This window comes from Cetorhinus maximus, chromosome 1 (assembly GCF_964194155.1).
Source record: "Cetorhinus maximus chromosome 1, sCetMax3.hap1.1, whole genome shotgun sequence".
Classification (NCBI taxonomy): domain Eukaryota; kingdom Metazoa; phylum Chordata; class Chondrichthyes; order Lamniformes; family Cetorhinidae; genus Cetorhinus; species Cetorhinus maximus.
The window spans coordinates 76859391-76872791 of NC_135879.1; the positions used below are offsets into that span (position 1 = coordinate 76859391).

At 42.6% G+C, this 13401-nt stretch overlaps 1 protein-coding gene across 5 annotated transcripts in view; it reads left to right on the top strand.

Annotated features, from left to right (window-relative positions):
• Positions 1–13401, top strand: part of egf (epidermal growth factor) — a 201632-nt gene that overhangs the window by 48859 nt on the left and 139372 nt on the right. For all 5 annotated transcript variants that reach the window (XM_078542686.1, XM_078542712.1, XM_078542704.1 and 2 more), the window contains exons 4-6: positions 1887–2068; positions 6662–6892; positions 10504–10706. In XM_078542686.1, coding sequence (XP_078398812.1) covers positions 1887–2068; positions 6662–6892; positions 10504–10706 — 616 coding nt within the window. The remainder of the gene's footprint in view (positions 1–1886; positions 2069–6661; positions 6893–10503; positions 10707–13401) is intronic.

The window sequence follows — 13401 nt, forward strand, 5'->3', positions numbered from 1 at the left end:
TCACTTGACTGATATCTGGGATGGGAAGATGGGGGGCGGGGGGGGGCGGGGGTGGTTATTTTATGAGGCTGGGCCTGTATCCTTTGGAGTTCAGAAGAATGAGAGGTGATCTTATTGAAACATATAAAGTTCCTGAGGGGACTTGACAGGGCGGATGCTGAAAAGATGTTCCCCCTTCTGGAAGAGATGAGAACTAGCGGGCACAATTTAAAACTAAGGGGTCTCCGATTTAAGATGGAGATGATGAGAATTGTTTTCGCTGAATCTTTGGAACTTTCTTCCTCAGGGAGTGGTGGAGGAGGGTTATTTTTTTTTTAAGGCAGAGGTAGATAGATTCTTGACTAACAAGGGAGTCAAAGGGTATTGGGGGTAGAAAGGAATGCTGAGTTGAGGCCATAATCAGACCAGCCATGATCTTATTGAATGGTGGAGTGGGCTCAAGGGCCGAATGGCCTACTCCTGCTCCTAATTTGTATGTTCGTATGAGTGCTACTTCCTGCTAGGCAAGCACCCTGCTGTGTTGTGGAAATGATGCACAGGCAGCCTAACTGGGCAACCCTCTTCACACTTTCCTCATACAGTATCACATCCACTTCATCGGTTATCAAACAAGTGGTCAACATTGCTGCTCACACTTCATTTTGTCATTTTGTCTCTCCACTAGCTTTGCTTGTTTTTGGCTAGCCATTTCCAAATCCTCACTATTTCCCTCCCTACCTACTACCCATCCGCCACTCCCCCAACCCACCCCACCGCCTCTGAGGCTGACAATGATTTTAAAAATTAAAAGTCTTTTAGTCCCTTTAAAAATAAAGTGCCAAACCCTCTTTAAATGTTACCATCAGTCTGAGAAGGTACTGGTTTGCACCATACAACCTGTCCCCTACATCAGCACGCTCCCTGTATTTGGGTTTCTGTAAACGTGAAGCATTCCACCTCGTCAGTTAAATTCCATAATCTCACAAGTTCAGGACTACCTATGTACAAAGTCAGGAGGGGAAAAGGAAGGAATACTGGTGGAAATCATAAAATAAATTGAAAGGAATTGGAACTGGGCTATAGAAAATGGCAGAAAGAAACAAATAAAAGAACAAAAGAAACTTGTGAGAGAAACTAAACATAAATTGCATTGTATGTTTTTCTAATGAAGCTACAGTCGTAATGTAGAGTTTGATATTCAGATTTTGGATACATTCATCCTGTATAAGGGTAATTTTAACAGTTAACACTACAGATCAAGAAGTTAGGGTGTGTGTTTTTGATTGCCTATTCATTAAAATGAAAGACCTAAATTCCCTGGGAGGCACGTGCCTGAAGTTCTTGTACATGCTCCTGGTAGATAAGGCTCCACATTGGGAGCATAAACCTTCTTAGACGTGTGAAAAATCCATTTTAAGAAGACACTGGGTGCAAAATATTTCTTTGACGAAAGCATGAAATGGATGATAAAAGGGTGGAAAGCGTTGTAAAATGCAATTCCCTATTGTTTGTTTTGTGCTTTCACCAAAGATGAATTTACCTCCACTAACTCTCTCCTGCTCCTAACGCAATTGTGAAAATTCAACAATGATTCAGTAATGGATCCTAAAATGCTATTGGAGCACATGGCCCACTGACAGGCACACAGTCAATTGCAACTTTACATGCAACAATTATTTTGCTGGATAAATTTGCTATAATTTTTTGTAACTTAAGGATTGATATTTGTGCTGAATTAATGTCCAATTCTCTGAAGAAGGAGGTTTACCAAGACAAAGAACAATTGATTAATGAAATATCGGTTGGACTAAATTCCAATAAAGATGCACTATAATCACTTAATCTGTTTTACTACATTGTTGAAGAAAGCATCAAAGGATAATGAACCTGTCTTCTTTGCATCACAGAGTATACGGGCCGTAGGGAAAGGTCTGTTGGGGTTTGCTGTGGATTGGTTACACAACACCATCATTTGGACCAATCAAAAGAAAGGAACTATTGAAATGTCAAACCTAAATGGAAAGAATTCCAAGATCCTGCTGAAAGAACTGACCTTTCCCACTGTCATAGCAGTCGATCCAGAACAAGGGTAGGACTTTGGTTAATCTTTTCTGTTATCCAGATTTAAAGGCAACTTTTCCAAATGTGCATCATGCAGAAAATCAGTGGAGGTCCTGAAGCAGGTGTCGGCCTTCAGAAAATTGGCTGTGTTAATAGCAAATGTTTCCATTAAGGCTTTGAACCAAAGTCAGCAGATAGGAGAACATGGTTTCAGAACCTCTCATGGTGAGAATGTGAAGCAGTGAATCAGGAGCAGAGGTTACTTTTACTCATTGAATTCGGTGTGAGACAGTAGAGTTGCATATACTAACTTTTCATGCCTGGGGACTTGAATTTGAAACCAGCCTGGAATGATGGTGTGAAAGCCTCTTTGTTGGCCAGAAGAACCCTAAAGGAAATGAGTTTGGGCAGTTTCAGGTGGTCACTGTTTGACAGCACAAAACACTTGCAATTTGTTGGTGATTGACAATCCAATTCAGAATGGCCACAGAATAGTTAATGTTAGAAATGGAAATGTTATCCAGTAGGTTGTGCATTGCTTGGGCAATGAAGAGGAAGCATTATCCTCCTTTTATCCTATACTATAGCTGGTCTGGTTTATTGCTTGATGTTGACACTGAGATGGCTGAAGAGAAAAAGTGCTCCATTCCCAATTCTGCCAAACTGGGGTAGAATTTTAACCTGCTATCCAGGCCTAACAATAGCATTAATCTTCAACTACAAAATCCATCGAGCGCTTCCCAAAATGGGTGGTTGATCCCCAATGCCAGTTTTATTCTAGGACACTAAATTGAAAATCTACCCCACTGCATCTTGATATCACTTCATTACCGCTAAAATAAAATAACGGAAGGAGAAGAAAGATTCAAAACGATTTGCATGCAAGTTGCGTAAAAGGCTAAAAATGGCTATTTACATAGTTTCTCCTGGCTTCCTGGAATAGCAAGAGATCAGAAGAAACCCATGGAAATTTAGACCAATAGAGCTTTCCCAAAGATTCTTTAAATAGCAGTTATGATGAAAAGAACATTCAGAGGAATGCCTCCCTCCTATAATGACTTTCACATATGGGAACTGATTTGTGAAGGAATGTTCCTTTTACGCTACGTGGAGATTACATACCAGCTGTGGAGTTACTGGGATTCCACAGTGAAGAGCTGGAACAGGCGTTTTTGTGCTTAACCTCTTCTCAGCTGGCCTGATTTTGACCATTTCTCCTTTTCTCCTGTGGCATAGATGCAGCTTCACAATGAACACAACTTGCTGTAAACTTCTTTATATTATTTGTACCTGATATCATTTTTCTGTTTATTGTTGTAAATGATCCCATTTGGGTTATCCTATTATTTTCTGTTTTATGAGGCTCCACCTATACTCTCAGATAGACTAAATCACCCCTCTCCATTATTCAAAGAAGATCAGGGAATTCTCTGGTGTTTTGGCTAAAATTTATCCTTTAAGTAACACCATTACAATTGATTAACTGGCCATTTATATTACTTTTGTTTGTAGACCTTGCTCTGTGCAAACTGTCTGTTCTGTTTGCCTAAAAAGAGCACCTTGGCTGTGAAACAATTGTAACATCTTAAGAACAGGAAAGGCACTATATAAATGCAAACTCTTCCATTATTTTACGCTGTTAATGCCTTCTCTTTTGTTAACATTATTTCCTAACATTTTAAACTTCTTTCTATTTCTTCTGATGTCACATTCTGCATTATTTTATGTTGGTAATTTATTTTCCCTTGATTCAACAACACTTCACTTCAGGATGGACAAAATAGAGAACTCGCTATGTGAGGAAACATAGGGCAGAGTTTTACATTCGGCGTGCAGGGGGCGGGCCCGACATGCCGGAACGTAAAATGATGCACAATGACGTTGGGCGTGCTTCCCAACATCATCGCGCTGTCTCACGATATTTCATTTGGCGGGCGTGCGCCGATAATTAAAAGACCAATTAAGTCCATTAACAAACTAACTAATTTCAAATTTACACTGCCCATACAACCTGATGGTTGGCGGGCAGGCGAAAAGGCCAAGCAGCCTTTACATTTTTTAGGAAACCTCATCCATGAGTAGGATGAGGTTTCCTAAAGCTATTACAAATTAAATAAAAACTTTCTTTGAAAAATGAAAACATGTCCCATCTCAGTCACATGAGGGGACATGTTTCATTAAATTTTTACTGTATTTATTTATCTTTTTAACAATCACTTCAATCTCCCTGAGGCTGCTCCGTGCCTCAAGGAGATTGAAGCGCTCTTTTGCGTGCATGCGAGAAAGAGCGCTGGACATGAGTACCCCTCCTCCCCCTCCCCGCACAGGTAGCATCAGGGCTACCGCTCGCATCCCATGCTGGGCGGGCCTTAATTGGCCCACCCGTGTGAAATCGTGGTACGGAGCCGATTGCGGGTGGTGGACAGTTTTGCGACTGCCCCTGCCCGCTGCTGCTGAGCCCGCCCGACCAATGAAAAATCCTGGCCATAGGTTCAGAACTGGTAATCAAATCTTTACATGGGGGAAAAGATATGGGTAAAACCACCAACTGATAATAAAGGTGGAGCACATGCCTGTACACACTGTCTTTTTAACAAATGTTTCTAAACTTTAATGGGCAGAATTTTCTCGTCACCTTGCAGGGGCGTAAAATGACACATGGTGATGTCGGGTATGCGTCCCGATGTCACCACGCGTCATTCCAACCCTTCGTTCAGCTGCCAGAGGTGGCTGCGCGCCTGCCGAACTGTCAAAGGCCTTTTAAGGCCATTAATAAACTAATTCTGAACGCTGCCCGTCCAACCTTAAGGTTGGCGGGCAGGCGAAGAGCCCAAATGGCCTTCGCGCTTTGCATGAAGCCCCATCCACGGGCGGGATGAGTTTTCCTGAAGGTTTTATAAAATAAAATTTCATTAAATTAATAGATACTTTTCAAACAATTCATAAACATGTCCCAGCTCATGTGACACTGTCACATGAGGGGACATGTCTAAATAATTTTATCCTTTCTTTATTTGAAACTTTAAATCTGAACTTAATCGTCCTGAGGCAGCTCCGCGCTCCAGGGAGATTTCTGCGCTCTTTCACACAGCTAAAGCGCTACTGGCCGTGTATCACACTGGGCGGGCCTTAATTGGCCCGCCAGTGTAAAATGGTGGCGTGCGGCCGATCGCGGGTGGCTATCGGCTCTGCACCCATACCCGACCGGCCCGCCCGACAGGCAGAAGATTCTGCCCAATGAGAACACATGAACACTTATCTTGCTACCGAGAATAACTTCAGCCTGGATTTTAAAAATGGCGGATGGGACCTAATTCTGGGATTCCCGACCTCATTCCCAGCACCCCCCATTTTCACTGGCGTGGGATAAGGGCGTGGATAGTGAGCCAGCACCCTGCATTCCTTGCCTGGGTATCTCCTGGCCTCGAGCAATTTTTGTGTAGTCAGGGCAGCTTCTCCGTGACTCAAGGTTCATGGCACATCAGAGGAGTTGTCAACCATACTCTGGATCCTGGAACCTTTTGAAAGGCATTTTCAAAAATTCTTATCCATTCTCCCATGCCCCCTCCTTTCCAACACATGCCCCCAACCACTTCATGAACCATTACACTCTCCATGCCAACTCAATGCCAACTCATGCCCCTAGCCACTCCCCATGGCCCCATATACTGTCCATGCCAACTCAGTACCAATTCATGCCCCTTCCATGTTCATTCACCCAGTATTCACTATGTACATAACCAATGAGCCTTATAATAACAATAACAAGTGTGCAACTTCTGAAAAACAAGAAAGAAAGCACCCATTCACAAATCTTCCTTTGAAAAAAAACTGCTGTTCCTACAACTGTATAAAACTGTCAATCAGACAAACCATTAATGCATTAATAACAGAGCCTTGAAATACTTTATAGCGCTTTCATTATTTCTTTCCTGCCTCTAGTGACGCACGAAGCAGACAAAGCATGTACTCATATCTGTTTACACAGCTATTTTCTTTTCCTGGAACAGGTCACTAACCTTCACCAAAGACTATAGCTTGAGGGGTGCCACTCCACATCAAGCATGGCTGACCAGAAGGCTCTCCCACTCTTACTGCCTGCTCTAAGTGTATTGGAAGGATTTACAGGTTGATAACCAATCTGTTTGGCCACATTATGAATGCACCTTCCATGGCATCAAGTCCTGAGGTGGAACTTCAACCCAGAGGTTCTGGCTCAGGGGCAGGAATGCTGCCAGTGTGCCACAAGACCTCTCTATTTACAGCTCTTAATCATGTCCAAATAAACATTGAGACACTGACAAAAAAGATCACAGAAAGAACAGTTTATTATAACCACCTAAAGATGTCAATCAAGCAAAGTCAACAATTCACTTCAGTAGTTAAAACAAAATCCCCTCCTGAACCAATGCTTTTATTGGTCTGGGCTCACAGCCAAGCTTCATTATTGCATCATTCACTGTAGCTTTGTGTACTAAGTAACCCTTGGTGCTCTTTGCCATGCTAATTCATTAACCTATTATGTTACACACTATCCTGCAGCAAACTCTGCATATCATCAAGTCCCAGAGGAAGCAAGATTACTGTGATAACTAATCCAGCTACTTAATCTTATTCCAAGGTACATGTTTTGGGCTTCAGAAGGTTCTGTTCCAAGTATTCATCGTGCAACACTAAAAGCCACTGGAGTTGTCACCATTTTCAAGACCATGAAAAAAGCGAAGACTTTAACGCTGGATCTTATTGACAAGCGACTCTTCTGGGTTGAAAGTGATGCTGAGAATATCTCAAGCAGCTTTGGGTCATGTGATTACAATGGAGATTCAGTTCACATCTTGCAAAAATCAATGCAGTAAGTAGCATGACAAAAAAAATCACGTTTTTGCACCCATCACTTCACTATTGCTCTCTCTCTCTCTCTCTCTCTCTATCTATATATATAGACTGATATACATATATTTATATACACATCTCTACTCCATTTCAACACCATTTTTACTCTGGCGCACCTGTACTGAACAGGGGCAATAATCAAATGAATATTAATTACATGTACTTCACTTAAACATGTTGGCCCAGATATTAGATTTTTAAATATGACCATAGACATGAAAATATATTGCTCGCTGTTTCAATGGGCACATTAACCTATTTATTTGAAATGGATAATGTGTCCATTAGACTAGAAATCAATGCATTATCTGTTCAGTAACATCCAACAAGCATACTTCTCAGGCTATGTAGATGTAAGTTATTTCTTGTGCACTGTTTCTGCAGCAGTTAATTTTCATACACAATAGTAATGTAAGTTATAGAAATTGCAAGGAATGGCTGCTGTGCTGGTATCTGTTTCTACTGTTTTAACAAAAGATGTATGGAGAGACTGATAATAGTCAAAATTTCCCAAAAATTCAGGTGACAATTACACTTAGTTTTTTTTTTACTTTTCTGCTTTATTTTTATATGGGTCAATGTGACTGTGCAGGTACAATTCAAATTCCAGAACTCTTTGCTTTGAATCCATATACTCACTATAAAATAACCCCTGTGTCAGCTGTATGCATCACATCTGTCATCTATATTATAATCATCATGTGTGCTTGTCAATTTTTTCTTCATTGTCCATTAAGTCTTTGTTTTTCTCCTCTTCAATTAGTTATTTTCATTATTGATCAGTTGTTTCATGTCAGTCTTTCTCTTAAATTCCAATTCTCTCCAACACATTTCACCAGAAAATAAATTTTACACATCATAGTCCAGGAAACAAAATTCCCCAAGAGGCAGATGCTATGATAGTTCCTCCCTACCCCACAAAGCTGCTCTAATTTGACACCAACTTGTACTAAATAAACTATTTAAATTCTCTATTTCTCAATTCTATCCCTTTAGAAATGAGCTCCATTGCTTTGTTTGGTCTTTAAGACCTGCATCGCTACTTTTAGTGATTTGTCTATCTGTATCCCCAGATCCCTCTATTCCTCTACTCCATTTACATAGTTATTCTCGCGGGAGTATGTGGCCTCCATTCTTCCTATCAAAATGTACCACCTCACCATTGTTTATATTGAAATTCATTTGCTAATTGTATGCCCATGTTGTAAGTTTATCTCCTTGTATTTAGTTGCGATCCTCCTTTCTATTAACTACACCCCCAATTTGGTATTCTCCAGAAATTTTGAAATTACACTTCCGATTCCCGAGCCAAGATCATTTATGTAAATGGTGAACGACAGTGGTTCCAGAATCAACCCTTCAAGCATACCACTTCTCACCATTTGCCAATCTGAGTAATTGCCTTCAACCCCTATTCTCTATTTCCTATTTTTGTGTTTTGTAGCCAGCTTGCTACCTATGCTGCTACTTATCTTGTGGCTCCACATGACCTTCGTCATGAATATTGTACCTTATTGAAAATTCAAATATATTGGGCTGAAATCTTCCAACCCCTGAAGGCGGTGAGGGTGGAAGGAGCCAGGTTTGGATATCTCCCCGATGCATTCCCTCCACCAGGGAACTTTCCTGGCTGAACCAGGTCCAGTAGAGAAGTTTCCATATGGAGCTGCCAGCCTCGATTGTGTTTATTTCTTCACTGCCATGCAGCCCAGCCCAACTTACCAATTTTGTTTTGATCAAACAAATTGACCAACATGTAGCACCTGTCGTCATTGACTAGTTGCTGTTGACAAGTGCCTGCTTGAGTTTCTTCAGAGAGATAAAGCCACCATGATATACATCCATGTTGAGGCACCCTCATGGTCTCCGACCTGCCTCTGTAGTGCCCACTCCCCCCAGTACAGCTGCTGAGGTTTCAGAGATGCAAGCCCTCTGGGCCAGCAGCAGCAGGAGCCCGTCCACTGTCCTTAATAGAAAGCAAATGCAGAGGCAGAAGCAGCCAATTTAGGAGTAAAGAGACAGCAAATGATTAAGTGAATAATTAGAAGTGAGTTGGTGTTACAGTGCCCCTTTAAGGGACTATCCCCTTAATTTGTTAATTTGTTGATTGGTTTGATCTGATATACTCAAAAGAATACAAAGAGGAAACAGGCAGTGATCTGGGAATGGAATTTTATGTCAGATGGAATAAACCTCCACTTGGGAGAAGTCAAGACTTAGGGCAGGATTTTCCCATCGGCAAGTGGCGGGGGGGGGGGGGGGGGGGGGGGCGCTTGCTGACACGTAAAATGATGCGCTGTGACGTCAGGCAGAATTCCCGATGTCATCGCACCCCATTTATATTTTCAGGTGGGCGGGGGCTCAGCAAAATCAGCTGTGCGCCCGCCGACCTGTCAATGGCCAATTGAGGCCATTAACAGAGTCATTTAAGTAATTAATGGACCTGCCCATCCAACCTTAAGGTTGACGGGCAGACTGGGAGCCCTGGCGGGCATTAGAGAAAGCATGAAACCTCATCCATGGGCAGGCTGAGGTTTCATGTAGATTTTAAAAAAGTTAATTAAAACTTTAGAAAAGGTTATGGACATATCCCAACTCAGTGTCACATGAGGGGGCATGTCAGGGACTTTTATTTTCTTTTAATAATTTATATAGTACAGACGATCTCCCTGAGGCAGCACTTAGCCTCAGGGAGATGAGTGCGCTCTTTCGTAAGCATGTGCGAAAGAGCACACTCTCGGGTTTAGGGAATTACCCCCTGCCCGCACAGGGAGCGCATGGTGCTTCCGTACGGACGTCACACTGGGCGGGCCTTAATTGGCCCACCCACGAAAATGGCGGTGCACCCCCAATTGGGGGCGCCAATTGGAGGTGCGCCTCTGCACGCCCACACTTCAACTTCCCCCCCGCTGGGGGGGAGAATCCTGCCCTTCGTTTCTTTCTTTGTTACCAACCAGTCATTGGAGTTTAATACCAAAACCCGCTGTCTACCATTTCTATTACTTCTGCCAAGCATACTATAAGGTTGGTCAAGCTGGGATCAAAAGCAAAAGTACTGTAGATGCTGAAAATATGAACCTAAAACAGGAAATGCTGGAAATACTCAGCAGGACTGTCAGCATCTGTGGAGAGAGACCCACAATTAACAGTTCAGGTCAGTGTAAGGAAAGGTCATCAATCAGCAACATTAACTCTGCTCCCCCCCTCCCGCCCACAGGTTTTCCCTTCTGGAATCTGTGCTGATAACTCTTTATTACGTTTTCCGTTGTTTTTCTATAACACATTTGAGTAAAGATCCTATTATCTTTCCTATTACCGACGTTAAGCTAAGTTGTCTATAGTTCCCTGAACTCATTTACTTTCCCTTTTTAAATATAGGAATCACAGTGGCTAATCATTTTTTAAAGTACAGAATTTTGTTTTTTGTGCTAAAATGCATTTCATGAGGGAGGAGATATAGTCACTTGATCTAATTTGTAAGAAGAAATTGGCACCTTGTGACACTCAAGAAGAAAAATAAAACACAGTATTTATCTTCATGATTTGTTGTGTCTCCTTCTACCTGAACAGTCACCAGCCATTTGGAGTGTCTCTCTTTGCGGAGCACATGTACTACTCAGATTGGAAAACTGGCACCATTCGTCGAGCAAACAAGTACACTGGGAAAGATATTGTTACCATCAGCCCTAAACAGTCCTTTCTGCCTCCAGCTGACATCAAAGTAGTGCATCCATTCTGCCAACCAGCAGCCGAATCAGGCTTACAATCATCAGGTACAGACCTTTGACCAACATTTTACTGTGATGGTTTTATTGAAGCTTTTGTCTGTTTAGAATATTCTGTAGCCTTTCAATACTCAGTTATAAGTCGTAATTTGTGAGTCACTATCTGAGCAATGTGCAAATTGACACAGGGGCATACAGGTTAGCATTTTGCATGTGTGACTGAAAGATTGCTGCAGGAGGCAAGGCTTTCAACTTGTCGGGCACAGGCACTGGGACTGGGGAAAGAGGAAGCTGTTCCGTTGGGAAAGACATTGGGTTGGGACTGTGTAGTGATTGTAGGAAAAACCTTTCCTACTGCCTTTAGGTGTCACATGATTGTATAGACGAATGAGCCCTAAGTGCGGGTAATCTTAGGGGCGGGGCTTTTTTAGTTGTGGCCTTGTTCAAGCATGTAGCTTCTAAATGAGCTCTGTAATAAAGTTATTATTTTTTTAAATTCATTCACGGGATTTGGGCTTCGCTGGCTGGGCCGGTATTTATTGCCCATCCCTTGTTGCTCTTGAGAAGGTGGTGGTGAGCTCCCTTCTTGCTTCTGTTCCAAGTAAAAAACCTGTCTGGTACATCAAGTTTATTACAATTGGCGATGAGGATAAATAGCTCCGACACTGCACCGCGCCCTCGTGAATGTGAGTATACTCACCAGTCACGCAGTTCTTCAGCAGAATAAACCCTAATGACTTGTCCATGGAAGACTGGAGCCAGCACATAGAGCAGCTAGGTTTTTATTTCATGACGTATTAAATAAAAATGGAGAAGAACCAGAAAGCAATTCTTTTAAGTGTCAGTGGTAGCAAGATATATAACTTAATTCGTAGTCTGAGGGCCCCAAATGCGCCCAATTCTAAATTTTTTAACGAGTTGGTAGACCTCGTGAAGACAATTTTTCAGCCGAAGCCATCGGTAATTATGCAGAGATTTAAGTTCAGCTCCAGAGTAAGGGCCCTGGGAGAGTCCATCGCAACTTACATAGTGAAGTTTAAATAGTTTACTGAGTGCTACAACTTCGGGAATACACTCAATAACATATTGCAGGATCGTTTGGTTTGTGGTGTTCACGATGATGCCGTTCATTGCTGTTTACTTGCAGAAGTTCATATTGATTTGAAGCATACCATGAAAATAACGTTAGCAATAGAGTGCTGAGGGGGACTCTCAGGCCTTACAGAGTGTGCAACATTGGCACCATTTTTCAGTTGGGGTGGGAACCTACAGCTGGGTGTGGCACGAAAACTAGAGAAAGCAGGGAAGGGGGACACAGTCCCTGCAGCTCAAAACGAAAAGGCATAGTGGAGGCATCTCACCAGCGATTCAGAAATTAATCTGTTACCTATGTAGGGGCAACCATGTGCTGGGAACCTGCAGATTTAAGGAGGCAGAATGCCATTACAGCCACAAAAAAGGGAGCTTAAGGTGAAGGAACCCTTTGGAGGAAGTGACCATATGATAGAATTTACCCTGCAATTTGAGAGGAAAAAGCTGGAATCAGATGTAACGGTATTACAGTTGAATAAAGGCAACTACAGAGGCATGAGGGAGGAGCTGGCCAGAATTGACTGGGAGATGGGCCTAGCAGGAAAGACAGTGGAACAGCAATGGCAGTAGTTTCTGGGAGTAATTTGGGAGAGACAGCAAAAATTCATCCCTAGGAAGAAGAAGCGTACTAAAGGGAGGACGAAGCAACCATGGCTGACAAGGGAAGTCAGGGACAGCATAAAAGCTAAAGAGAAAGCATACAATGCGGCGAAGAGCAGTGGGAAACCAGGGGATTGGGAAGCCTACAAAGACCAACAAAGGATAACTAAAAAAGAAATAAGGAGGGAGAAGATTAGATATGAGGGTAAACTAACCAGTAATATAAAAGAAGATTGCAAGAGTTTTTTTAGATATATAAAGGATAAGAGAGAGGCAAAAGTGGACATTGGGCCGCTAGAAAATGACGCTGGAGAAGTAGTAGTGGGGAACAAAGAAATGGTGGAGGAACTGAATAGATACTTTGCGTCAGTCTTCACGGTGGAAGACACGAGTAACATCCCCAAAGTTCAAGAGAGTCGGGGGGCAGAGGTGAGTATGGTGGCCATTACCAAGGCGAAGGTGCTAGGAAAACTGAAAGGTCTGAAGGTGAATAAATCACCTGGACCAGATGGATTACACCCCAGAGTTCTGAAGGAGATAGCTGACGAGATAGTGGAGGCGTTAGTGGTGATCTTTCAGGAATCACTGGAGTCAGGGAGGGTCCCAGAGGACTGGAAAATCACTAATGTAACCCCCCTGTTTAAGAAGGGAGTGAGGCAAATGACGGGAAATTACAGGCCGATTAGCCTGACCTCGGTCGTTGGTAAGATTTTAGAGTCCATTATTAAGGATGAGATTTCAGAATACTTGGAAGTGCATGGTAAAATAGAGCAAAGTCAGCATGGTTTCATCAAGGGGAGGTCATGCCTGATAAATCTGTTAGAATTCTTTGAGGAGGTAACGAGTAGGTTAGACAAAGGAGAGCCAATGGATGTTATCTACTTGGACTTCTAGAAGGCCTTTGACAAGGTGCCGCACAGGAGGCTGCTCAGTAAGATAAGAGCCCATGGTGTTAGAGGCAAGGTACTAGCATGGATAGAAGATTGGCTGCTGGCAGGAGGCAGAGAGTGGGGATAAGGGGATCCTTCTCAGGATGGAGGCCGGTGACTAG